Below are 26,785 nucleotides of genomic sequence, written 5' to 3'. Positions count from 1 at the left end.
GACTCGACGAGGGTTCGATGACGTCATTCTCCTACATCTCTTTCAGGAGGGTCTCATCCTCTTCCTTCTTGGCAAACGGTAGTCGTCTTGGATGCTGCTTAATAGGGGGATGTTCTCCAGTGTCGATCCTATGCTTCGTTAAATTTGTACGGCCGACGTCCTCCGATGTGGATAAAAACAAATGCTTGAAGTCGTCTACTAATTTTTCCGCAGCAGTTCTTTGATCTTTCGATAATGGCGCACTCCCAAAACTCAGAAGACACAGTCTCGGGGTAATTGATTCTTCTAATGATGCAGTTTACTGGAGTACCAAGTTGCCAACACTTCACCTTTCCGAATATTTCTTGGCCTTCTTTCACTCACGTTGGCGACTCTCACAGGAATTACATCCTTAGAAAGGTCCATAAGCGTAGATGCTACCAGCACTGCTTTTGGGTTATTGCTTAGATTTGGGTATTTGATGAGGCCAAATCGAAAACTATTGCTTTCTTCAATGGAGCCAGGTATTAATAATTCTACTCTAGAGAGTGTATGTGAAGTCCATTTGTGCTATTAATTGATGAGTGGATTTTACGTGATTTTCTGCGTGGAAAACGGCTATGTCTTCTCTCATCCAATGCAGCTCATTAGTCTTGAAGTCAAGAGTGAAGTCATATTTCTTTAAAAAGTCCAGTCTGAGAATGAAGCCGTCCGTGATGTCAGCAACGAATGCCGTATGATAGTAAGTGGCATTCCCGAACAGTATTTCCAAGTTCACTTTACCGTCAATCTCGATTTTGTCACCTGTCGCAGTCTGGAGACTTACGCATGACGATGTCCACAAAAGTTTCAATCTAAATTCGCGAGCCACATCTGTTCTAATAATGGTCATATTGGTTCCTGTGTCGAAAATCAGCTTGCAGGGTGATCCATTTACATACCCGCAAATGAAAAGTCCATTACTGCCACTACTAGTAGAGGAAATCTGCAGAGTTCTGGTGGTGGTGATTTCCTTCCCTAACATAGCTTGGCGAGCCGAACAACTTCTTCGCAGGTGCCCTTCACTACCGCATTTCCAACACTTATGCTCTTGTTTCTTTTGGGCTTTAACGCTGTTCAAATGTCTTGCCAAGTCAACGAGTTGTCTCTCAAGTTAAGCGTGGTGGGACGACCTGGAATCAGACTCATCAGCTTCTAGAGTCCGGATTGGATGGTGATCAACATGGGCGGCCTCGTATTTCATCGCATACACCAAAGCAGATTTCAGGTCGTTTACATCCGCCATCCGGAGGGCCTGCTGGATTTCAGGATCCCGAACTCCGTTGATGAAGTAACTAAGAGCCAGGTGGTCTCGAACGTGCAGGACAGTCGTAAAACGCTAGATGAGACAGTCCCTCGACGTCCGCGCTAGCTCTTGCAGGGTCTCTCCTGTCTTCTGTAGACGAGATTTCAGCTGGAGTCGCCTAAAGTCTTTCTGGCCCTTCTCACCGAAGCGAAGCTCCAACGCAGATGTGAGGGCGGTGAAATCCAGGCGTTGGCTGTCCGGAAGGGTCTGAAGAATGTCTGCTGCGTCACCTCTCAGGGATGCTACAAGATGGTAGCCTTGGTTACACAGACCCACCCATTTGCTTCGGAAACTATTACGAACTGCGTCTTGTGCACTTGCCATGAGGATTTGCCGTGAAATGTGGCGAGCTTAATTGAAGGTCGTGTAGCCGAATGCACAACGTCAGCAGCACCGCTTCCAGACATTACCAATTTCCTTTCAAAGTCTTTAAAGATCTATTCTTTAAGTAGATGAAATAATTTTCTACAGCGTTGAATCGGCCTTCAACCGCATTCAAATTTTCTTGTTTTTCTTCGATTGCGTCAACCCTATTTTCTATTACATTCAATTTGTTTTCCATTACGTTCTTGACTGAGGCAATTTGCTTTTAATATCTTCCTGGTATGAAGTAAACTGCTCTTGATTATAAGCCAATTCACTTTTCAATTGTTCTTGATTTGCAGCCAAATCACTTTTTAATTGGTCTTGATTTGCCGTAAAACTTTCAGTCAAGTCATTTTTCACAGGTTATCAGTTGAATCAGTCTTTATTTCATTTTTCACGGAGTTAATGGCTTCCAACAATTTCTTCATCTGTTCCTCCATTGCGCGAGTTATCACCATAAAATCAGGTTCAAATACAAAGAGTCTTTATGAAAAAATGTCCAAGGTCACAGTTATTCCAAGAAAGTCCTGAAGAAACCCTACGTTGGGCGCCAAATTTTTAAGGATCCGGTGCAACTTCAAACTTTCTTTAAAATGACAACACAGTTCGTGAGAAAACACAGGAGATTTATTTACAACTATGTACAAGAAAGATCGTTAGCAACTGCTAAATTAACCATAGCAATTAGACAAATATCAATTAACACCGTAAACTCAATGGTTACACACGTATTTACATCAAAATACGCAAAAAACACAGCGCAAAGGCTAATACACACAATAACAGAGCTATTGTCCGTTTTTCAGCCGTTGAGACTTGGCCACGCCCCCAACACGTGGTATCGGAAGATTCTATATGCGTCTTTTGGGGATGAGGCTTCAGACCAACACTGAGGAAGGTTGCCAGTTGGCCATCGTTATCGCAATGGAAGAAAACGAGTGTTATATGATTTTCTAAGAAATCACCAATCACCTTCTCTCTCGAAGAAAAGGTGTGCTACATTTCTTAAGATTTGCAGTGTATTTCTATACGTTTCGGGTTAATTTATCTTTGATTTTGCAAAGGAAATCCTAAACTTTCTGTTTTTCACACTAACTAAACATTTTCTGCAAACACGGTGAACAGTTACAGGTGAAATTGGAACGAAAATGTTTTATTCTATTATGCTGAAACTTTCACAGAACTCAAACGTGGGTTTTAACGCATTTTCTAATTATAAATCTCTGATTGCATTTTGTTAACTTTGTTGGTCAACCATTTCTCACCTTATTTTCGATCCAATTTTCTTCTTTAAAGCGTTTTTTTCAGTATTACACAGTAGTATGGGATAAATGAACTACTTTTGCAATATTTCGAACTGTTTTATTTCGCATATAATGAAGAATTAATACATTTTCGAATTGCGTTTGTTGTTACTTTGCGAGTTCGACCCATTTTGAAAATAATACGTAGAATTTGTGAAGTAAACAAGCAAAAATTAATACCAAACAATCTTTTAACCACTGCATTGAAAAATAATAATAATAAAAAAAAGAAAACGACAGACGACAACTTTAATTTCGAAATTTTCTGAAAATTTTTCTATGTCACCTCGTTTTTGGCCCATTTCAAACAGTCAATATTTCGTAAAAAATGTTGGGTTGATGTAATATAGAGACAGTATAAAAAAGTATTTAACTACTATTTCAATTTCTAAGCACTTCATTTTTAACAAAACACATTTAAAGCGTACGAATAGTTTTGGAAGCCACAGTAGGTAAGTTGCACTCTGTGTGCCACATTTCAATACTTTAGTACTATTTTTTTTTTCAATATAACTTTTATTCTTCAGAAATGAAGAAAGGAACAAAACACAAGTTAAAGTTTTCACATGCCATTATGGTTATCTACAAAAATAATTGAATAAGTGCCTAAAACAACGTTTTATGTTACTGTTTTGACCTATTTATTTTTGTAAATACGAAAAAAATGTATATGCTTTTCTTTTTAAAGTTTTTGCAATTACTCTAAAAGTAATTCAGTTCTTCCAGTACTTTTACGGAACAGCGTTACGTGTGGGAATCATAAGATAGGCAAAAATTTGTTGCCCGTATTCTAATACAGCTCTGAACACGGACGGATATAAGGGAGGGGCGATCGCCCCTTCCTTGAGTCGAGATGCAGAACTCTTCCACGGCATATTTTTGATACTGAAGTTGAAAATTGTTTTAGCCTATCTTCAATAGTTTTACGAAGCTCATGCTCTCAGCAAAATGAAATTGTTTCACATATCTTAACACTTTAGAGATAGGGATCCGAACTTTATACAGGAAGTATTTCAAAGTTCAAAAAACTCAATTTTAGACGTTTTAGTTTTATTAAATAGGGTTATAATATTTTAGGTCTCTTCTCAGGAAAGTTTCGAAAATTGAAGTCCCCTCTCCCCACCCCACCCTCCAAAAAAGAGAAACTATTATGAGACACCTTTGATGGCGTTAAGGTAAGGGATGCTGTTTGGTACACTTCTCTGCAATTTTGTAGGAAAAAAAGTCCACCCCCTCCCCCCCAAAATAACTGAAATGAGACGATCTTTCATGGTGTTTGGAAGGAGGGGAGCGGAGGTTTGCGAATTTATAAAAGGGAAAAAGTGTGAAATCAATCGCCCCCTCCTTGAATAGTCTCTGGATCCGTCCTTGACTCTGAATGTAAAAGGCGTAATTTTTAGCAAGAAACGTTGCTATAGTCGACCTATTCAGTTGTTCACCGTATCGCACATTGCTCACCTCCCCCTCCGCACCATTTAGGTGAGCTAACTTTGCGATTTTTGTGTCGAGAAAGAGCATTAAATTTAGAATTTAAATCAGTAGCGGGTGCGGTTTTCCAAATTTTGAATTGTGTCACTTTCCTTGCCGGGGTGCAATATCATTCTTTGTTAAAAACATACATGATCTTAAAAATATTGTGACTAACTCTATCCAGGGGGAGGGGGGAAACCGGTCTTTTCCCTTAAAACAATTGTTAGTGCGATTTTGGTGACTTAGAGCAAATCTAAGTAGCCGTTCACAAATGATGTTACGCTAGAAAGGGGTAGGGAGGGAGGGTTCATGAACTTCTGATAGTTAGTCTCAAGGGGGAAGGAGGGGATTACAAGAAATGTGACTTCACACATTTTGGTACAAGTAAAAGCGTTCGTTATAGCAATATGTTCATCGAACATTGCGTGAGATGTGACGAGGGGAGAGGGTAAGGTGAAGTGTAACATCCTTTATGGACAATCCGTGGGGACGTTAAGCTACTGTTGTACTGAAGTGTTATAACTAACTTCGTTTCTGCCCCCCCCCCCATAGAAACAAAGTTAATTAGCCCCCCCCCCCCCGCGCTGGCAAATACTCGCCCTGGGGGGTACTCGTCATCTCTTAAGACGACCCTACCGATGAACCTATAATTTTAAAACAGTATTCCAACCAAAGTCACTTTTTATAAAGCACCGAAAATTATTACATATTTCTAAACATTAACATTCATGCAATACATAGAGAAATAATCTTGATTTTAATAGTCAATTGCATTAATATATTTCAGATTGATTTTTTTTCTCATTTACTTTTATTTCTCACATGTAAATCCTTTCTGGAACAACTGGTCAGTCCCCGCCTCTGGTTCAACCAGTTTTTTTTTTTTTTGGGGGGGGGGCGGCAACTTTTGTTCGAATAATGTTTTCAGCATTTTTTAAAAATAACTGCTACTGTAGATCTACTGATAGTGTATCCACTCTATATGATCTGAAATTTTGTACAATCCATACACAAAGACCCAGCCCCTGAGAGTTTCTGAGTCATCTCCCCCCCCCCCCCTCAAGAAAAGAGAGAGAGAGATGGAGAGAGATATGCTAGTCTTCAAAAAGAACGCAACCCTTAAGATTTCAATGCCACAGTATGTGTGGCAATGAAATTTTTCTGCCCCCCCCCCCTTTTTTTATCAGCGCACTTGCAATTTCGAATATAGGGCGTAAGTGTTTAAAAGGATATCGTTCGAAATTCAGGAAGCCTAGCCTTAATAGAAATGTTTCATTTGGAAAACAAAATACCTTTTTTTTTGTGAATACAATATTTATAGTTCTGAAATTTTCAGTTTAAAAGGTAAAGATTCCGCGTAGACGACAATTACGCGAAGTTAGAAACGAAAGGAAAGAACACAAAGACATTTTCGCAAATTTAAATGCCCGCCAAAATTAGGGTTGTCTCAACCGACTTCTTGCAGTTTTGAAACACTCGTACACAATTTTCATTGTAAATCCCTGCATAAATACGTGAGATTCAAATTGTTCATGTTCATTCCTTCAATTGTAGTTGGATAAGTTCTTATAAATTTCATAAGAAGTCATTAAATCGCAAATTAGAATAATAACAAAAATCGAAATAAATTAAAAAAGTTTCATTTCTCAAGAAAATTGCATACTTAAAACAAAATTATAAAAAAAAGACCTGTGACCCACTTTCCCCATTCAACTCTAATTTGAATTCTGGAACTTTGAATTCAAATTATGTTTTTCGCGATCACGAGTTGCGACAAGACCCTACCCATAGGAGTTATTGTTTCTAGAAATGGCCCCTCTTCCCCCAAGCATATCCCTCCTCTTGGGTGGTTATGTGTGTATATATAGTTGAGTGTGTGTGTGTGTAGGCCTACGTATGTGCACGTAGGCGTGTGTGTGTATGTGTGTAAAGGCATGCGCGTGTGTGTATGTGTGTAAAGGCGTAGGCGTGTGTGTATGTGTATGAGCATGTGTGTGTAGGACACGCACATGGACGCCACCGCCCAGCAGAATAGGATTCCGGGGGACAGTGCTCAGGAACAAAGGAGCTGCGCCGGCCGGTGGGCGGTATTGCTGCAGAGGCTCCTGGTCCAAGCTGAAAAAAGAACCACAGCATCAAGGACGGTCAAGTGGGAACAATAAGCAATCGTGATTGCTCAAAAACTGCGTGACACCATCTAAATATTCAATCGAGTACAAATTAAAGTTCAAAGAAGACAGGAGGAGTTATTTTCGAGAAACATAAAAACAATCATTTATTAGAAATATGACGCAGTTATTACATGAACAGAAAAAGATAATTTAATCGGTTTGTTAGAACAAAGGAAGAACACATTTCGATGTTTATCAGACAGACGTGAAAACCTAGTATTTCTTATTAATGAAAGACATTGTTTACACGTGGCGGTATTCAAAAGGGATATATCAGATAAGATTGAACAAAGTTTGATAATAAAGGTGATGTAAAAACAATCTGTTTTAGAATTTTTATAGTAAAGTAGAGATTTGAAATGCTTTTTTTTTTAACTTGAGTTTTCTCGGAAACGATCCTTCATTTAGTATTTAAAAGAAATATACTCTTTTTTTTTTTAACACGCTTTTATTGGCTTCACTTGTATTTTTGTGAGAAACCTCCTTTGGACTAAGAGCTAGTGGCTTATTATTGTTAGTAAATTCCACCACTTTATAAGCGTTCGTGGCAGAGCGGTCTAAGGCGCGGGTCTTCGCTGACGTCCACCTCCGTTAATTATTGGGCGTGCGTTCTAATCCCGTCGACACCGAAATTAAATTTATAATCTTGCAACTCAATTTTCGCCCACTTTTTGTGATCGGATTCTTTTGAAATTTGTAATTCAACCTCAGACCCGATGACAATGCAATATTCTATAATCAAATTAATTTATTAACGATAACTTATTAGATTATTCTAATTAACACGCTTTTATTAGCTTAACTTGTATGTTTATGGGTCCAACTTTTCCTTGGACAAATAGCCAGTGGCTTATTTGAATTACTTACAACGTAGAAATCAGAGCTGCGGAGTGTAACAATGTTTGCACATGAATTTACCAGAAAGATTCAAAATGTCTGATGCAAATAAAATAATAGCTTATAAAACTAAAAAAACACGCTTTTGTAGCAAAATGAACTAAAAAGTAAAAAATAAAATAATAGTTTAAAAAACTAAAAAAACACGCTTTAGTAGCAAGATGAACTAAAAAGTTAAAAATAATCTTTGGATGACAAGTATATAAAGTAATAGGGAAGTTTTCGATTTTTCAATTTTATTTTTATATGATAGAGTAACATGTATGAACATCATAGGTGAAAAAAATTTTGCGATACGATAAGTAGTTTTTTTTTTTTTTTAATTAATTTTTAAAGTTCAAGCCCTTGTGACGTCAAATGGCATAGGAAGTGACGTCATGCGCTCTTCCGATAGGAGAGAAACGCTAGCGAACCGGTTCTCATGTCATGGGAGAAACCGAAGAACGTGCATTCGACTTCGAAGACGAAACGTAAAAGGCTTATCTCCTCGCATTAAACTCCTCGCGTTTCTGGAACATTAAACCTCTCATCCTCTCGGAAATATTCGAATATCGTCATTGATATTATTTGAGGAAGATTATTTAGATTGTGCTTTAACGAATCCGGCCTCCATAGTGTGTTCAAAAGGATTATTGAATTTCTAAAAAATAAAAATATCAGCGCGCTCAAAATGTCCCTAGCGAAAACAAGGGATCTTCGGCGGAAGGCTGCCCATTCGCGCCCTGTGACGTAGGCTCGTGACGTTTCAGAAGAGCGCACTTTTGCGCGTGGATTTTTAAAAATTCATTAAAAATTGACCACGGTGTTTTAAAATTCGGCAATGGTGAATTTTTTAGTTTTGAGGGTCAATTAACAATATCCAATAGCCAAAATATGAACATTTAATAGGTTGCAACTTCCCTATTGACCAAACACTTATTTTTACTGTAATAGAAAAAAAGAGTGGGGGGCTTCTTATCAGTTGTCTTAAATTTCTTCCACTTGTTATCCATGCAAAAATAAATAGGCAGCCCCCCACGCTTTTTTTTTATTACAGTAAAATTAAGTGTTCGGTCAATTACTTTATATACTTGTCATCCAAAGATTATTTTTAACTTTTTAGTTCATTTTGCTTATAAAACGTGTTTTTTTAGTTTTTTAAACTATTATTTTTTTAAAATTGGGAAGAGGAGGGCACATTGGGACACGGGGTACAATGGAACAAATGGTATCTTTTCTATAATTCAAGTATTAAAAATTAAAAAAGAAAAGTGCTCCATATTTTAGCTCACCTGTACGACAACACCGCAGAGACTAGCCACTGCAACATTTCATTTTGTAGGGAAGCTGCGGCTCTTTTCATTTTAGCTATAGTTATGCTTTATTTTTGCCAGTTTTTATTTTTGAATTTGGGCTAGAAATTATTATTAAATGACGTACTAAGGCATTAACTTACGGCAGAAACTGTCTAAATGTTCTATATTCCATTAAAAATGTTGTGCAACTTTTGAGTCTTGATTTAAAAATTCTGCTTTGGTGGTGACCTTGGGGGGGGGGGGGGTACAGTGGGACAGTGTCCTTTTTGTACCTCCAACATTCCTCACTATAAAGTAAACATATTGAAATAATACAAAGTAAATATAGTATTTTAGAACATCAAGATTAAAAATTAATTTATTAGTGGACATTGGTTTTAATGAGGCCTTATTTAAACTGTATTTTCAATGGCATTTACGTACTTGGCGCATCATCTTAATTTTGCACATACTAACCTATTTGTCTGATGATACTATTATTTTTTTACTGACTAACCGCCTGCGGCGACCAGCTGATTCTCCTTTATACGCCATTTGCCTTATGCAAGCAGACACCTGCGGTGGCAGTTTGGCTAACTTGTCAGTCACTTTTTTATGCCACATTTGCCGCCTTCGGCGGTAGTAATCAATTTATATGTCTTTTTCAATATTAATTTGAATGAAGTATTTTCTATATCTATCTGCAGTTGCGTTTTGTGAGATTCACCTTTTTTCACCAAGATTGAATATTTGAACAAAAAATATGTAATTATTTTCCAAAGAAGATACAGTCGGATCCCGCTACAACGCGATCCGACTTACACGAAATGGCTATAACGCGAGTTTTTCATGAGTAATGAATTTTTCATTGCGGACACAAATTGCTCGCCTGCTACATATTTTTTTTTGTTTTTTTTTGGGGGGGGGGGGAGGAGCGGCGCGGTGCACAGTGGTTCAAGGGCGGAAAAATAGCCATTTTTAAGTTTTAAGATAAAAAATATTTCATGCCGTAATTACTTAGCCCTTGAGTTGTAGTAACTTACTCCATAAGAGTTTTTTGAAAAAAAAAATCGTTTTTACAAAAATAGGCCGAGATTGTTGAACAATTATGTTTTTACTTTTTTCGGACGTACTCCTTATACTTCAGTTTTAATTCATTCGTTCAATAAGGAGGACTAAAATTTAATAAAAGTCATTTCTGATTGATTTTTCACACTTATAGGATGCATATTACATTGTAGTTAAAAACTAAAAATTCATCAAAATTGAAAACTACCTGAAATAAAAAAACATCATTTTCTTAAAAATATAATGAAAAGTATTGTGGAATATACTTTTATCGGCGGCTTCCGGTGAGCTAAAATTTACATGTATCAATAGTTTAATCCTTCCTGTAAATGAACAACAACATTTTAGCTGCGACCACCTGCGACTGCAGTCGTGGCAGATGTTTATGTTTGATCTTCGCTATTTACGAATACCAATATAGTTAGTTAGAAAATAACTCGTAACGGTATGACAGGGGTAAATTGCTTTTTTATCAAAGAAATTGGTCTTCAAACTTGATATGCTCCAGACTAACGTATATCTCAGTTTCACTACTTTGCAGGAGAGCCTAAAAACGTTTGTTTACTGTTTCCGAAAGTTGGGGCTTTTGAAACATTCATCAATAAATATAGAGGATTTTTTAAAATAAATTTACGTTGTTATGGCTTAATGCGGAGCATTATTCTACATGCAATGCAGTAGTAACCTGAAAATAACAATTTTCGGACCCGTTTGGTTTTAAAGAAGATATGAGAAAGAAATTTTTAAAACTCATACAGAATTATATATAAAAAGTTAAATAACCATTCTGTTCATAAAACAATGAAATTAGAAAATCATTAAACGTTTGAAATTTCTGATTTCCTTTTCGAAATTATTCTAGTATAAAGCTGTTCTCAGTTTGTCAAAATTGCCAGAAAATATTGTTCAAGGGTATCAATTGCAATAAATAAACCTTGCGTGTGGCGTACGGCTGATTTTATTTATATTTTTCACTAAAAATAGAAATGAATTTGAACTACAGAGAAACCCCGATTTCACGTTTCTCAAAGACCTGAATCAAACATAAATTACATAAAATATGAGAAAACGTCAATGCAAATCCAAAAACATTAAATATGGGAAAACGTAAAATACGGGAAATGTATAAAAAGCAAAAATCAGATGAGAAAACAAAAATAGTAATAAAGTTTGCTACGATGACGCTTATAAAATGTAAAAATGCGATATTTTGCAAAAAGAACATTATTGTACACACCAGTTTAGATCATCCTAACACATTAAGTAACGAATTCGAGCGTTTAGGTTGAAAATAGTCAGTAATAATGAGTCATTGAATTCAAAGTAAATACAGCATCTTCCAGGATTGGAACACTTTGCAAAGTTTTTTCCTTTTCTTTATGATAAAGAAAATAGTCTTACACTATTATTAAACTCTTAAATGCAGTATTGAAAGAAGAGACGAGTTGTGTTTCCTCTTCTTGTTCATCTTCATTGGCGGCCGAAAAGTCCATAAGATCAGCTACGGATGGAGCAGAAGCGTTTCTGTTTTCATGGATTAACTTTCAACAGAGTGAATTATGTTTAAAAATGCAGAGAGGGAAACACTTTTCTTAATTTTAAAACATTTTTTTCTCTTTTTTTTAACAGCCAAGGGAAAACGTAAAATGCGGGAAATTAATGAATAACAAACTTTCCATCCGGGTTAAATTAATATTATTAGTGTACGGAAAAACTGGGACCTGATGATAAAAAACGTAAAATGTGGGGGGAAACGTAGATTCGAGGGACGTAAAATCGGGGTTCCGCAGTGAATACGATCAGCAAGCATGAAGATAAATATTACCATGCAACAATTTTAACAATTTTCCAAAGCATTTTTTGAGAATATTCAAAGTTATTGAATTTTTTCCGCTTTTTTGTCGTTTTGAACCACTGTGCGGCGGAGCGTTAGAATGGGCTTCGCTGACACTAAATACGTATTGTCATTTGAAGCCCTTTAAGCGAAAAAATAAAGAACATTAAACATTTCGAATTGTGGCATTCTTTTTCCAAATGAGCGATATTTATCAACGAAATGGACTTAATAAATCAAAGCTATGTATAGTATATACACTTAAAAACTTGACAAGAACTCTTTTGCTTAAAATTAATTGTTCCAGCCAATGAAATAAAATATACAAAGTAATAGAAATCTGAAGATTAAACATATTTTTATGCGACGTTTTGTGTGGGGATGTGAGCTCACTTAGCTCTGAATAAAATCCTTAGCCCTTGTTCCAACGCCTATTTGTTTTGTTTAACAACGCGAAAACTATAATCTTAGTTGTGACGAAAAGAGCATTCAATTCTCAACAACCGGAATTGTTTGGAAGGAAGGAAGTCGAAGGAAAGGAAATGTTGAAACATTACTCAGGTACATACGGGGATAAAACACAATAGCAGCGGTTTTCTAATTCGCCAGATCATAATGGAAAATCAGAAAAGTCAATTAATGTATTTAGCTTTATGAAATATAATATAAGATCGGAGTGGCCAACCTTTTTGGGAAGAGCACCACTTTCTGGAGGAAAAAAGTTCTGCCTGCCACTTTCAATTTTTCAATTTCGTGAAAATATAGTTAAAAAAGAAAAGAAAAGAAATAAAAAGTTATATTTAGGTCATACCATTCCAGGGTCCTCCGTACCTACCACCATTTGTGGTTTTACTGGTTGGATAGAGCCCTGAATGCAGATTTTTTTTTTATTTTAATCCAGGCCAGAAGTCGAGCTATCTCTGGTCCAGCACTCCCAGAGGTATTGATTCACTTGGAGGACTTTGTGACCACGACATATTTAGCGTGCCCCTGTCACCATTAACGAACACGGAGGATCTTCAAACGGCTGGCATCTAACCCGTGACCAGGCCTGTCATTTCAAAAAAATTCAGTGTGTTCAATACATTTTTTAGCAAAAAACAACAAAATACGCCCAAAAATGTCTATTTTCATTACATTTCTAAAACCTGGGTGGGGGGGGGGGAGGGGGGAGCAAATTCACTTCAAATAACAAACTTCATACAATCTGGTCAAAAAAACTAATAGCTTTCGTCTTTGTGTTTCGTTCCTTTTTCTTCCAGAGCCATGACTCCAAAGCGGATAAAAATTATGATAGCGGCTTCATGGATGTGGGCCATGTTTTGTGCCATAGGACCCTTGATTGGGTGGAACAAAAACGAATACAAAATGGTGAGTAAATTTCGGTTAGTATCTTTCATTGAATTATGGAATAAGTATGCGGACCAGTTGAAGTTTTAATCAGGTTTGCATATTACCACCATTTCCTACTTGACTGTTGTTACTTATCCTTTTGATGTAAGGAAGCTTACAGCAATTAATACATTAGATTGCATTACTGAAAGAACGCGAATATTCTCTTGTTCACCCACTTGCACAGAAGCGTCAATGCTATTACAGCCACATGAAGAAGATGGAAAGCAATAAGATGTCTCTTTTATTGCATTTACAAATATTTGTGACAGTTTTCAAGATTTGTTTATTTTCTATGTTAGCTTTCTTTACACACAAAGCCAAACAGCATTTATCTTGGAGTGAGGAAAAAAAAAAAAATGTACGTCATGGGACGCTCGGCAAAAGTGATAACTTTCATAGGATTAAATCATTATCATTATTTAATTCTATGAAAGTAACAATTGGCTTATGGTAGCTATAATAAGCAACAAATGCATTGTATGTTATCTAAAAATCTTGCAAAAAAGACTGTATCAAGTACAGTTCCGTAACTTGTTGCTGCTTCTAATAGCTTATTAATAAATTGTAATTGTAATTTGGATTGTAGAAACGATAGTAAATTTTTAGCTCGATCAGAACCAAAATCAACATTAAAATTTCCGGTTTAAATTAAAGAAATTGTAAAATATTCTTCATTAACTAAAGCAAAACCTTCTTGTGTATAATTTAGAAGCTGTTTATGAATAAATTGAATAATACTTGAAATACTTTTGTTTGGAGATATATATGTGTTGGCAGTAATAATTTGTTTCTTTGCTTCATTGAGACATTCCAGCACATTTCACCAATATCGTTTTGTGCAGCCGTATTAAAGCTTATAGCATTATTAACATGTAATCCTATATTTGGAGTGGCAATATTTATGCAATCAAGATCATTCTAATAAACTGCTACGCCTCCTGCTCTTATGTTTTGACGCTTTAATTGCACAATACGTTTAAAAGATGGCATAATTTTAGTATCATCATTTTTGACCCCCTCCCCTTGCAAAAATCACCAGGGACCCTAACCGCATACTTCATTGGAAAAAATAATAATAATAACTAACTTTTTAACGAGTGAATGTTTCAAAGTTAAAGTCTGTTTAGATTTTATTCTGTGATGCACAAATTTAACGTTTATTTATCATTTTTTGTTTATTTTATTCTGTGATGCACAAATTTAACGTTTATTTATCATTTTTTGTTTTCTCGACCGTCCCCAACCCTTGCGTTGCGGAGTCTGCGGGGATGAAGTTCGTTTAAAATATGTATACCTTATCACAGTTCAAAACCCTAAATGAAGCGAGATATTTTTAGTATAGCTAATTGCAAAAATGTTTTTGTTTTGAAAATAAATTTAAAGATTAAATGCTGTTTCGAATATATATTGTTTACAATGTTATAGGTATTATATTGTATTCTTAAACTCACGTTTCGTTTGGAGATTGCGTTATGTTGCGACGATCACCTATCTTGTGTTATTTTCTAATATCATTTTACGCTTAAAGCCGACCCAAAGAGTAAAGAAACAAAATTTCCCCGACCATGCGCGCTTCTGTCATATGCGCGAACGAAAGGAATGCCAGATGAGAGTTGCGCCGCTACGCGCGTTATGTCACAAATCGGTTTACCCTCCCAGAAGAAGTTATCACTCAAAAAACAGCCTATAACCTTCCTCAATAAATGGACGATTCAACACAAGAATAATTTTTCAATTCGAACCAGTAGTTCCTGCGATTAGCGCGTTCAAACAAACAAACTCTTCAGCTTTATATTATTAGTAAATATTAAGAAAAATAAGACGATGATGCGTATATAATATTTTTTTAACGCACCATTTGTAGCATCGTTTAGGATTTTCTCTGAGAAGTACTCTCGAGATGTGCCTCATGGCTGACTCGAACTAACGCCCACTGGATCGCAAAACCCACACTTTCAGGTCAAGCCACCATGGCTACTCATATTCTGCGTTCCAAACATTTCATATTATAATGTAAATTTTCACGTTTTCATTACATTTTTTATTGCTGCTCCACTCTTATTAGTCATAGCGTGATGTTATATAGCCTATAGCCTTCCTCAATGAATGGACCATTCAACAGAAAAAGAATATTTCAGTTCGAACCAGTAGTTCCCGAGATTAGCGCGTTCAAACAAATAAACTCTACTGCTTTATATTATTAGTATAGATAAATTATGCTTAGTTATCTGAACGGAGTCAAAACTTAAAAAAAGTAAGAACACCATTCGATTAACGTTTTGCAGCAGCAAGGAGCGTTTCCGAAAAATTGATTTTTAGACCGTAGGACTATTTTTACAGATAGTCCGAGCTGGGCCCGAACACTCATTCTTCTGATTACCAGTCGAACGCTCTGCCGATCGAGCCATTCAGCTTTGTCAGTCACAGCGCAAGTAAAACTTATAAAGTTAACCGAAAACCTCAGTCCGGTGCTTTAAAAGAAATTAAAAAAAAAAAAAAAAATCTTCGAACGTGGGTGTATTTTTCGTCATTGCCTGCACGCTAATGACGAACTTTAAAATGAGGGGGTATAAATCAAAGAAATCGATCAAGAAATAAGGAAGATCTCGCATAGGAACAAAAAAACAGGCTTCAGAAATAATTATAATAATTATTGGTTAATTTATAAGAAAATTATGACAATGATAGGTATATATATTGTTTTCTTACAAATCATTTTTAGCAACGTTTACGATTTTCTCCGAAACGTGCCCTTTGAGATTTGCCTCATGGCTGACTCGAACCTACGCCCACTGGATCGCGATGCGGTTCGCGATGCCCGTGTCTTCAGGTCGAGCCACTGTGGCTACGCATACCTGCGTTCCTAGCATTCTATATTATAATTAAATTTACCCCGTTACGCGCGTTATGTCACAAATCGGTTTACTCTCCCATAAGAAGTTATCACTTCAAAAATGGGTAGTAATCAAGTACAACATTTTGATATCGTTGCTGCTACATACTGAAAATATTTAGTAAGGTTTAATTAGTGCAGCTCGACTCACAGTTCTGAAGACACCATTAAATTAAAATATCATTTATAACCGAAACACTTGAATTTGAATATTTTACACTAATACTGAATCTCATTCTTACATAAAGCGAAAATGTTCTTGCGAAACTATTACTTGAAGCATTAATTAACATTGATTTTTCTGTAGGGGGCTAGTCAATGTGGGCCAGCCATTCCAATGGGCCTCAAGGAGAAGTCCCATTCTGCGCTGATAACCATCAGCAACTACCTAATTCCCCTGGCCATCATGATCTTCTGCTATTCCCGGATTTTTCGCGAAATCCACGTGCACATGAAACGGATACGCAAGACGTCCAACATCGACCTGGAGAACTCAGTGGCCCAGCAGAAGAAGGTGGCCATCACGCTATTCTGGGTCCTGGCGTGCTTTCTGCTCTGCTGGACACCTTTTGTGCTTTATTCGAACGCGGCTGTTTTCATCAAAGACAAGAGTAAATTGCCCCCTATACTCAATCCTCTGGTACGTATGAGTTATTCTTTGGTGGGAAAAGAAACTTATATTCTCATCTGTGTCATTTATGTTGCATAACGAGAGGGAAAAATTAATCATCTCATGCTTCTAATTGCCTTAAATAGCTCTCTAGTTCTATTTTACTTGATTGTTCATTAATTCAATAGTTGGATTAGAGCTTCTTTACACTAAACTATTCAGAACCAGTCCAGATAAAAGTGACTTTGCTTTTGATTCGTAATCACAAAGTCTTTTCACATGGATCAATAGCAATACATCGTACCATTTTCATTTTACTACTTTATTACTTTATTCCTAATCTATTATACACTAACCGTATTATTGGCATTAGGGGAGGGGGGTGTCAAAGTGTAATATTCGGACAGAAATACGGGGTCAGTGATGAATGTTTCTAAATTTTAGTCCACAAAACGTAGCTTTATAGGGTACGTTTATAGGGTTAAACGTAGGTTATATTTGGTTGCTTAAAAAAGGGGGGGGACATGACGCCTTTCTGGATCTGCGCTTTATTCAGGGCAGCATGTATAAAAATTAGAGTAAAATTAGCTAATTAGTTTTCCTACCGAAAGGACTAACACCTATGTGTAATTTAAAATACCATGTAAACCGAAAATTGTTCGATTGACATTTTCATTAAAGGTAGGGGCAAAATTGCTTTTTTTTTCCTTGCTTTGGTTTAGACTTTGTATTGGTTGTTTTCTTTAAAGTTTTTTTTCTACTTTTAACAATATTTTCAAGTGTTTTGAAAAATGTAGCAATAGCACATTGAAAGAATGTCAACGAAGGAAAAGTATTTTATCGTATGATTATCAATTTAATAATCAATCTTGGAGTTTTAAATCAAAACTCTAGATATTTAGTAATTCTTTTCGTTATGTTAGGCGTACTGGTGTGGGTATCTTAACTCTGCTTGCAACCCTATCATCTACGCCTTTAGAAGTCCATCTTTCAGAAAAGGATACAAGGAAATCATGTGTGGAACTCCAGAGCATAATCTCAGTACAGGTAAGAATAGTAAATTTTTTCAAAAACATTTTTGCGATAGTTTTCATTCGAAGATCTTAAGATTTCAATTCATCTTAATGATATTATGAAATGTGCTTTATATTGCAGAAAATGGGGAAAATTGCCGTATGAATTTCAATCTTCTTTTTTTTTTTTTAAATATTTCTATAAATTTTTTCTTTAAACTTTTACCTCTATTCAATATTTTTTAATGAAACTTTTGCTCACATTCAGTTTCTTTTATTAAAAACTTTACTCGTATTCAGAATTTTTTATTCAAACTTTTACTGGTTTCAGTTTATTCCGTATTCAGTAAATTTTCAAAAAAAATTGATAGTTGAAAACATAAGCTTGCCATGCGTGCCCTTTCAAGTAAAAAGACTATTAAAGAGAAAATCGAAACTCAACAATTGGGTGCATGTAAAGTAGAACACGTTTTTTTTAATAATTGCACCATTTTTGATCAATGTAACAGCAGCATTATGTGAAAATCGGCTCTTCCTATGAAAGTAGGGTATCTGAAGCAGGATGTTCTGCATTGGAAACATTGGGAGATAATAAGAAGAATGCCGTTTTTATTTGCTGCAAGTTTACGCAAAAAAGCTATATTGAGGCAGTGCAATTGGATCATCATTTTGCAAGAGAATTTTATCTTGAACTTACGTTATGGATTATTTTGAATTCTGCTTTTCTGTTTTGTAACGCAATGTGAAACGATCCTTTTATTTTTTTTTATATACTGATTTCAAAAACTGAGGAAAACCCGCGAAAATTCCGATTTTTCTCACTGAGTTACTGAGTTAAGTGAAATTGAGCTACATAATGCAACAAATAATTATGTCGGTAAGAAACAGCATAAAAATTAAATGAAAGAAATTTATAGTGCTTTAGAAATAGCATATGTATAAAACTAACAATCGAATGTTTCAATTTGGCATAGAAATACCCATGCAGAAGTAATCTAGCACATGTAATAATGTGTGATACTGTCAATCATGTTATCTATGGGTTCTTTTAGCAGTGAGAGCTATCGCTTTTGCTAAACAATTGCATGCGCGGAAAGGGGGGAGGAATACGAGCAGCAATATGTCACCTTAAAGAATCCCAAGCATGTTCGCTGAGATTCAAGTCCGTCAGTCGAGCTGACCATTCCAAATGCAAAGTTTTGGTGCTGAAGATTAAATTCAACTATGTAGCTCTGATTCGGCATCAAGAATACCATCTCTATTATCCATAAAAATGAGCATTCATGTCCCTCGAGGAAAGATATGGAAGTCTGTGAGTTCGCCCAAAGACACACCACTCTATGGATACAGAGTACTTACTTCGTATAATCTTTTTCACTGAAGTTTTATGGAGATCATCAGTATGGAGAGGAGTTCAAATAACGCCTACTATCGCTGTAGAGTCTAAACCTGAACTCATTCGGGAAGAGAACAGGATTTTTTTGATCGACTCTCTAGCGGTGATGCACTGTAGACTTGACGCCTGTTTTTCGGTGACTGCATCAAAAAAGAATTAGAGTTAAGTTTGGTTGCAGTTCTATGAAATTGTGTGTGTGCTTAATCGCAAAAATTGGTTATTTGTGTTAGTTAACTGTAGTTTTTCGTATTCAGCTGAACTTTCTATAGATGGTGATCGAACCAGTGTTAAGAAATTGAAAGTCAATCAATCACAGAAAGGCACAAAATCTGGTCCTCTCACTCTTTTAAGGTCCATTTTCCATTATATTTTTAGCATTTCAGTTATCTAAACCAATTAGACATTGGTTTCTCGTTGAAGATGTTTTACTTTACCTCCTTCTATTCATTCAATTTCCAATGCAATTAATAATCATTGCTGAAGTACTAATGGTATCAAAACTATTTTAAAGTCAATGAAGTCAAAATCAAGGAACAACACACATACTTCCATTATTTCATTGTTGGCATACGTTTCCATGGTGTTCTACTTAGTTTGAAATCTCGCCTGTCTCTCTTGGCTATGTAACGCTACAGTTTTTCTATTTGACAAACGGAAACACTTGATTTTTTTTTTTTTTTTTTTTGAAGAACACAAGAAATATAATCTGGTGGAAAGAGTTGACTGCAAAAATTATGACCGTGATAACGAAATGGGCAGCACTATTCAGAAAAATTTATGCCATTTTATTGAAGCTATTTCGTTTAGGTTCAACATTTTTAAAAAAAATTACTAATATATCTAAAAAAAATTTTTTTAATGCCTTATATTATAGGACTTAATTTAAGGAAGACTTAAACTTTCATTTATAAATTGTTGACCATTGAATTTTAACTTGTTTCTTATTCCAAATATTCTAAATTCTTTGCATGTTGATGTATTTTCAGAGGCATTTGTACGACGAAGAATTACTGAAACTTCCTCAAGTCTTCAAATGCCATCTAGGATACGTACAATGTCTAGATTTTAACATTCCCCTCCACACCCCTCCTTCAACCCCCCCCCCCCCTTAATACAAAGAAAAAATTGTTCTTAGTTTCTAAAATTTAAAAATTAAATTGAAAAAAAAAAGTAAACTTACGATTTTCATTCCATTTGTTCTTTTGAATTTCTACTAGATCGTCAGTGTTTTGCATCTTTTAAATTATTTATTTATTTTTTCAACGAATTACATACTTACTCATGTTTTCTCTGATTTACACTACAACGAGTATATTTTAATAGTATTTAGAGAAGTATTTTAATTAAAAAATTGTTGGGAGTGGAGTTCAGTCTTTTACTTTTGTATCAGATGTTTCACTTTGTGAGTAGTACGTGTTTTGCAATGTTTAGTTGATTTCTAAAATTTAAATACAGTAAACTCTCTTTTTTTATCCGCGAGCGGATTATCTGCGATGTGGATTATCTGCCATTCAATCGACAATTACGAACATGTATTTTCGTAGCAGAAAGCAAATACCAATAGCTGCTTTTTGTACAAAAATTGTAAATTTAAACTAACTTGTTTTTGTTTTATTTATTAATTGTGCTTTCTTTAGCGTACATACTTGTTCTTTATTGATGTTCAGTCCTGCTGTGCAAAAATACAAACTATATTTCCTCTTTGTAGAAATTGTTGCGCATCAACACAGTTAAGTTTTTAAGGAAGGATAATTTTGACCTTATTTGTCCTTCATTTCAGCCTTCTTGCGGTTTATCCCCGACTTTTATTATCCGCGGCGCGGTTGTGTCACCCAATTCCGCGGATGTTTACTGTATGTGATATAAGTTTTATCATCAAAATATAATGTAATAACGAATCCAATGAAGTATTATTGAATAATACGACGGATATTAAATAGAAAACTTTAATCAATAGATAAATCTACAAGGGCTTCCAATCCCGAAATCCCGATTCCGAATGATATTTCCCGGTATTAATCCCGCATGGTTGAGAGCAAAATCCCTCAATTTTTTTTCCATTCAAGCGTTTTCCAACTTTTGCCGCTCATAAAACTATTTTCACAAACACCATGACGCTGAAATGTGATGAAAACACATGAAGTTTGAATCACATTCTTCGTATATCTGCAAATAGGGCGGGAAAAACTGTCTCATTTGATGAACGGTGAATTTACCATTGACAACACAATAAAAGTGGGGTATATTTTTCTGAAAATGAATTGGTATTCTCTTTCGAGGTTTCAGTTTTCATGCATTCAACAATTGAGAAAATGCGTAACATTTATAAACATTTTCAAAAATCATCATTAAAAAATCAAAAATCCGAAAAATTATGCATTAGAAAAAATAGAGAAAGTATTACAGATTGTATAATCCCCTGGAGTTGGAGTAGCCTGAATGCAATACTGGAGCACTTCTGTAAGTTTAAAGAATGCACTCAAAACTGTTAACTTACAAAAAGAACATAATATATTTTTCCAAAAAAGAAAGCAATGAAAAACCTGAAATTATTTATATATTCGACCCGTCTCTCGAAGAGGCGACAGAAATTTGAATGAAACACTGGATGACTCCCATGACAGTACTCCGCTCAAGTTTTTAAATGTCTCTTTGAAGTGAGAGGTAAAATTAGCAAAACCTTTTGCTGAGATGCGACTTGGTAAAATCAAGCAGCATTCACTCGACTTCTGAAATGAATCACATGCACTGATACAGCGACCAACGTTAATGAAGCAACAAGGGTATTCTCAAAGCAAGTTAAATTGGCTACAGCAAAACATATGTCCAATTGACATTGTTTTTGTCCGAAATTTTCAGTTCTTGAGCAAACGCCAAGCATAAGAAGAAAAAAAATCTATTTCAGAAGGTGTTGAAGTTATTGGGGATATTTTGCTATATCTCCACAATTATTTAATCTCAGTAAAACCAACAGCAGTGGAGCCACAGCACGTGTTTTCCTCAAGAGCATTATTTTTTGAGCAAAAATCCTTTCCCATCCCATACGAGCGATGTTTTGTTGAGATGCTATGGACTTTTTAGGGACACTTTTGCGTTTCAAACGATGATTGCTAATTGGGATCTGATTTAGTAGTGCTCTACAATTGATGTACGGAATTCGAGAAAACTACTAATTTGAGTGACAAAAGCAGGCCTTCCTAAAAACCACAACCTTTTCTGTTTGACTTTTCAAAGTTTATTTTTTAGAAGAATAAAGTCAATCCTGCGGGATCCCGGGAGATTGGCTCCTTACAGTCCCAAAATCCTGCAGGACTGAATTCGGCGCGGGATTGGAAACCCTAAAATCTACCTTCCGTAGTAAGAAATTAATTATTTTCATTTAAGTTTCAACCATTTGAGCAGTAGAGACTTCAAAAATTTTTACTGTAGTATTAATAAGACTTTTTAAGCATAACCATTTTGCAAGAAACCATTTAAGCAGTCCTTCTTGCTTTTTATATTCAATAGAATATTCAATTAGAAGTTTTGAATGTAATAAGCAAAAGATAATAATTTCAGCACATAATGGGCAAGCAATGTTTCATCTTTCATTTCAGTTCTTCATGAAGAATAGATTTTAGATATGTAATAAATTTATGCACAAAACTGCGTAAAAATTAGATTAAAACACTGAGGTAAAAAAATATTCAAGTAATAAAACACAAATCATGGGTAAAATTACGAATTGTTAGTCAGTTATTTAAAATACTATTTCTTGAAAATTCATTACGAAACAAATCCTATTATTTTTTCCAGTTTTACCAAAATAACTAAATATTAATCGATCAGCTTAGTTTAGAATGTAGTAGACGTTCAACCAGAGCAAGTCAGAAGAAGAAAAGGATGGTAGTTTGGTAATTAGTTTTCAATATTTAAGCACACTTGAAACTAACGATCTAACAACAGCAGTCTGCAAATGCTATGAAGAGACTAAGGATTGGTGTAACTGTGCTTTTAAAAATACTAATTGTAACCTAACACTTGCATGGCTTGAAAGTTTCTGCAAATTTATCTTTACGTTAACTCATAGCTGATTGCCACCTTTAAATACGACTGTAGAAGAGGCAGATTTGGGACAAGGCAGATATCCTCATAAAAGTTTTAAGAGATAGGGTTGACAAAAGTGTAAGATCTGCATATAGTTAAATTATTACTTTATCAGCAAATGTAATCAAAGTTTTTCTAAGAACGCAACAAGCTCATTTGTTTCGGTATTTTCCAGAGGTTAGGGAATAAAAGGGTATGTAATGGTACAGTCTGTTGACGTTTGCAGTGGAATTGGCAAACGTCCAGTTAGGACGAATCTATTTGAATGAGGTGGAAAAGTGAAAATTTTGATGCACATGTTTCTCTCATTTCAATGTGACTCTGCTCAATTTAGAGGGTAACACACATTTGCAAAAGCTTGCATCCCTGAGAACTAATAAATGCGTCAACTTTCGCCTGTGAACTGGATGTTAGCCTTTCCATCTCATCGGTGGTCAGACAGTATATTTACGCAAAGCGAAAGGAGATTGCCCCCTTTTTACTTCCTTTTACAAAAAAGGAAGTATTGTATTCGCGAAAAAATTTTCACTCAAAAATCGCCCTTAATTTCCATTTTGCTCACCCCCAAATGAATGTTGAGTTTTTTTTTTCGATTCGACCACATGCAGAAAAGTGCCTAAGAATGTATAGACACGCGAAATATCCATTTTGACCATCACCGAGGTAATTACAACGACTTTTCTCGTGACGTCTGTATGTATGTGCGTATGTGTGTATGTGCGTATGTGCGTATGTGCGTATGTATGTCGCATAACTCAAAAATGGTATGTCCTAGAAAGTTGAAATTTGGTACATAGACTCGTAGTGGGGTCTAGTTGTGCACCTCCCCTTTTGGTTGCTTTCGGATGTTCCTAAGGGGGTCTTTTGCACCTTTTTGGGGGGAAATCATTGTTAATTTCGATGTAAACTCAAGTGGCGTTATAATTTGTCGGACACTTGGCGATATATCGCCAGTCTTTTGGTCGCCAAGTTTTGTCGCCAACTTGGCGACAAATTTGGCGGAGTTTTTTTTTGGTTTCAATTTGGCCATTGTTGCTGATATTTAGAGAATAAATATTGAATCACATTAAAATAGCGAATAATGGGGAAATGACATTAAATTGGAGTAAAAGGAAGTCATGTGATGCACACATCAGCTCGTTTGGTTTAGATGTACCTGGCACACAATGGATGCAACGTGTTAATGCAAAGCATTAAATCATCGAAAATCTACAGGTAGATCCATATATAACCTTTAAAAGCGCATATTTGGTAACGGGGTCATTAAGTGTATCCAAACCATCGATACATTTTTTTTACTATGTAGAACTCCTAGGAACCAGGGTAAAAATTTTCGATACGTATCTTTTTTTATTTTATTTTGTATAGCTCCATGAAAATTATTAGCATCGCCAAGTTTTTGAGTTCAAAACTGACAACATATACCGATGCAAGAAATAAATATTATAAAGGCATTTTTGGTGTAGAACTTAGTGCTGGTAGTGGGGCAGGGCTTAAAAAGTATTATCGTAATTCGTTCAACTTAATCAACAGTATTACGTGTGATGAGAGCACAAGGAAAAGACACAACCCATTTTACAAATTCAAAATTTCAAACGAATACAGAAGTTTTTTTTTTGATTGAGCCTAGAGATGAAAACAGTCGGAAAAAACCGGAAAATTTCGGAAAACAACGAAAAAAAAACGTTTTTTTTCCGAAGGAGTTAATTTTCACTCCGGAAAAATTGAAAAAATGATTTTTTTCAACTTTTCAGGAAGTTTTAAATGAAAGTTTCAGGAAAAAACGATTAGAAATTTCTCATACTTAAATTCTGATGCAATTTCCTCCCCTCTCCTGCGAACCAAATGTACACGGTGCGGCAACAAAAAATCCGAGCAAGCAATTTTCCATGTAACTTTATTAAAAATAAATAAATTAACAAAACACAAAAAATATTGGTATGAGAATGCCTTTAGCAATCAATAAATTAATTGGTTTCAAACTGACCGCCATTTGAAGTAATACAGAAGTACAACTCTAAGAGCAGGAATTAAAATGGAGGGAGGCTTAGCAAAAGCTGACCCACAGACCCCAAGTCACGTGACACAACAACGACTAATGGCGTGAAACAAGCGAAAGAAACCCGATTTCTTTCGCTTGTTCCAATGCTTGTCCAATGCTTTGCTTTAAATCTAACACGTGACTTTGAGTCTTGGTTTCATCAATGAAAGCCTTCACTCCCTCCATTTTATCTCTTCTCAATGGTGCTTATTGAACTTTTCATTCAAGGACCGCAAGTCCTTTAATCAATCCTATTCCCTATAAAGCAACTGGTTTAGAGAGCACTAACTTGTGTATAATTTAGGGTGGATCTTGGAGTGTCTACAGACCAAATCCTATTGTTCTGGGGGTTATGAGCTGGTTGAACGGTAAACCAGTGAAAGGTATCTCTTTCAGCCTGGACTTGCCGCCCTTCTCAAAAGTTTCTAGCATCATTCGTGTGACTACACGAATGCCTGAACTTTTTGGAACTCCTAAAACTTCTGTTTAAGTTGTTTTTGTCCTTAGTCGCACTTATCGATCACACATTCCCCATCTTACAAACTACTTCTCTCGCGAAAACCCACTGGATTTCATTGAACTGACTTTCGGATGACCTGACAATCAACTGAAATGTTCGCTGTTCATTTTTGTACACTTTCAGGACATCGACTATCATTTCCAAGCGACTTGAAACGGCATACACCATCAAATACTGTTTGCCGAGGCACAACAAGCAAACGAACTGTCGTTCTACTTTGTTAAACAACTTAAAAATGGCAGGTCTTTTGCTTAAAATTTTAAGAAAACCGAAAAACAATACATAAACTTGGAGATGTATTGTAAATTATTTTCCAATAAAGTGAGAAACAGAAATAAATAAGACCGCTCATTAAAATCAAATTACTTTACTTCCATTCGATGATGCAATATTTGTCCGATTTTTTTTTTTTTTTTTTGCCGCACCCTGTTTACTGCCGTGCTAAGCACAAAAGTAGAATCTCCAGTTGAGCTCTAGCTGAGATATTATGTTTTAAAGTTTGGCTCTTCCATATATTTGGTTCAGATGTTTTTTAAAAATAATTCTTGATTAAATGACCCTAAGCATTTTATTTATAAAGTAAAATATGAAACAGAGAAAAACGTGGTTATAATAACTCAGTTTTGTGCAAAAGTGCAGGCATGAATACTTTTACTACTGTGCTTAGCACGGTTGTATGAATAAACTGAAACTCCGGTTTAACTTTTGGTTCAACTTTAGAAACCATTGCGCTGTTTTAGTTTGGGGTTTCTGTTGGAAAGAGAAAGAAAAACCAATTAAGTTTTGATTTAGACTTAGACTGGAATGGAAAAAATCAAAACTCACTAGCTTTCATTTTCAGACAGCAAAGTTCCATTGTAAGGATGGAAAACCATACTTATTTTTCTTTCAAACAACATCAATCATTCAAAAAATCAGTAATCCAACGTCAGAAAGCACAAATATTTGAAGATATTGCAGACACGTGTTTCGGTGTTACAAGGAACACCTTTTTCAATGCAAAGAAATGTGAGCTTCTGGATGAAAAGTCATCCGAGAAAAAAATTGGCTTTTCTCGGATGACTTTTCATCCAGAAGCTCACATTTCTTTGCATTGAAAAAGGTGTTCCTTGTAACACCGAAA

At 35.5% G+C, this 26,785-nt stretch overlaps 1 protein-coding gene across 1 annotated transcript in view; it reads left to right on the top strand.

Annotated features, from left to right (window-relative positions):
• LOC129216993 (dopamine D2-like receptor) overlaps nt 1-20,112 on the top strand; it is a 60,500-nt gene extending 40,388 nt beyond the window's left edge. Inside the window, exons 3-6 of the mRNA XM_054851218.1 lie at nt 12,971-13,079; nt 16,304-16,636; nt 17,530-17,653; nt 20,002-20,112. Coding sequence (XP_054707193.1) covers nt 12,971-13,079; nt 16,304-16,636; nt 17,530-17,653; nt 20,002-20,084 — 649 coding nt within the window. The 3' untranslated portion in view covers nt 20,085-20,112. The remainder of the gene's footprint in view (nt 1-12,970; nt 13,080-16,303; nt 16,637-17,529; nt 17,654-20,001) is intronic.
• Nucleotides 20,113-26,785: the final 6,673 nt, after the last annotated feature.

Source organism: Uloborus diversus, chromosome 2 (assembly GCF_026930045.1).
Source record: "Uloborus diversus isolate 005 chromosome 2, Udiv.v.3.1, whole genome shotgun sequence".
In the NCBI taxonomy this organism is placed as follows: Eukaryota; Metazoa; Arthropoda; class Arachnida; order Araneae; family Uloboridae; genus Uloborus; species Uloborus diversus.
The sequence above is the reverse complement of the archived record's forward strand: the minus strand, read 5'-3'. Positions and strand labels throughout refer to the sequence as shown.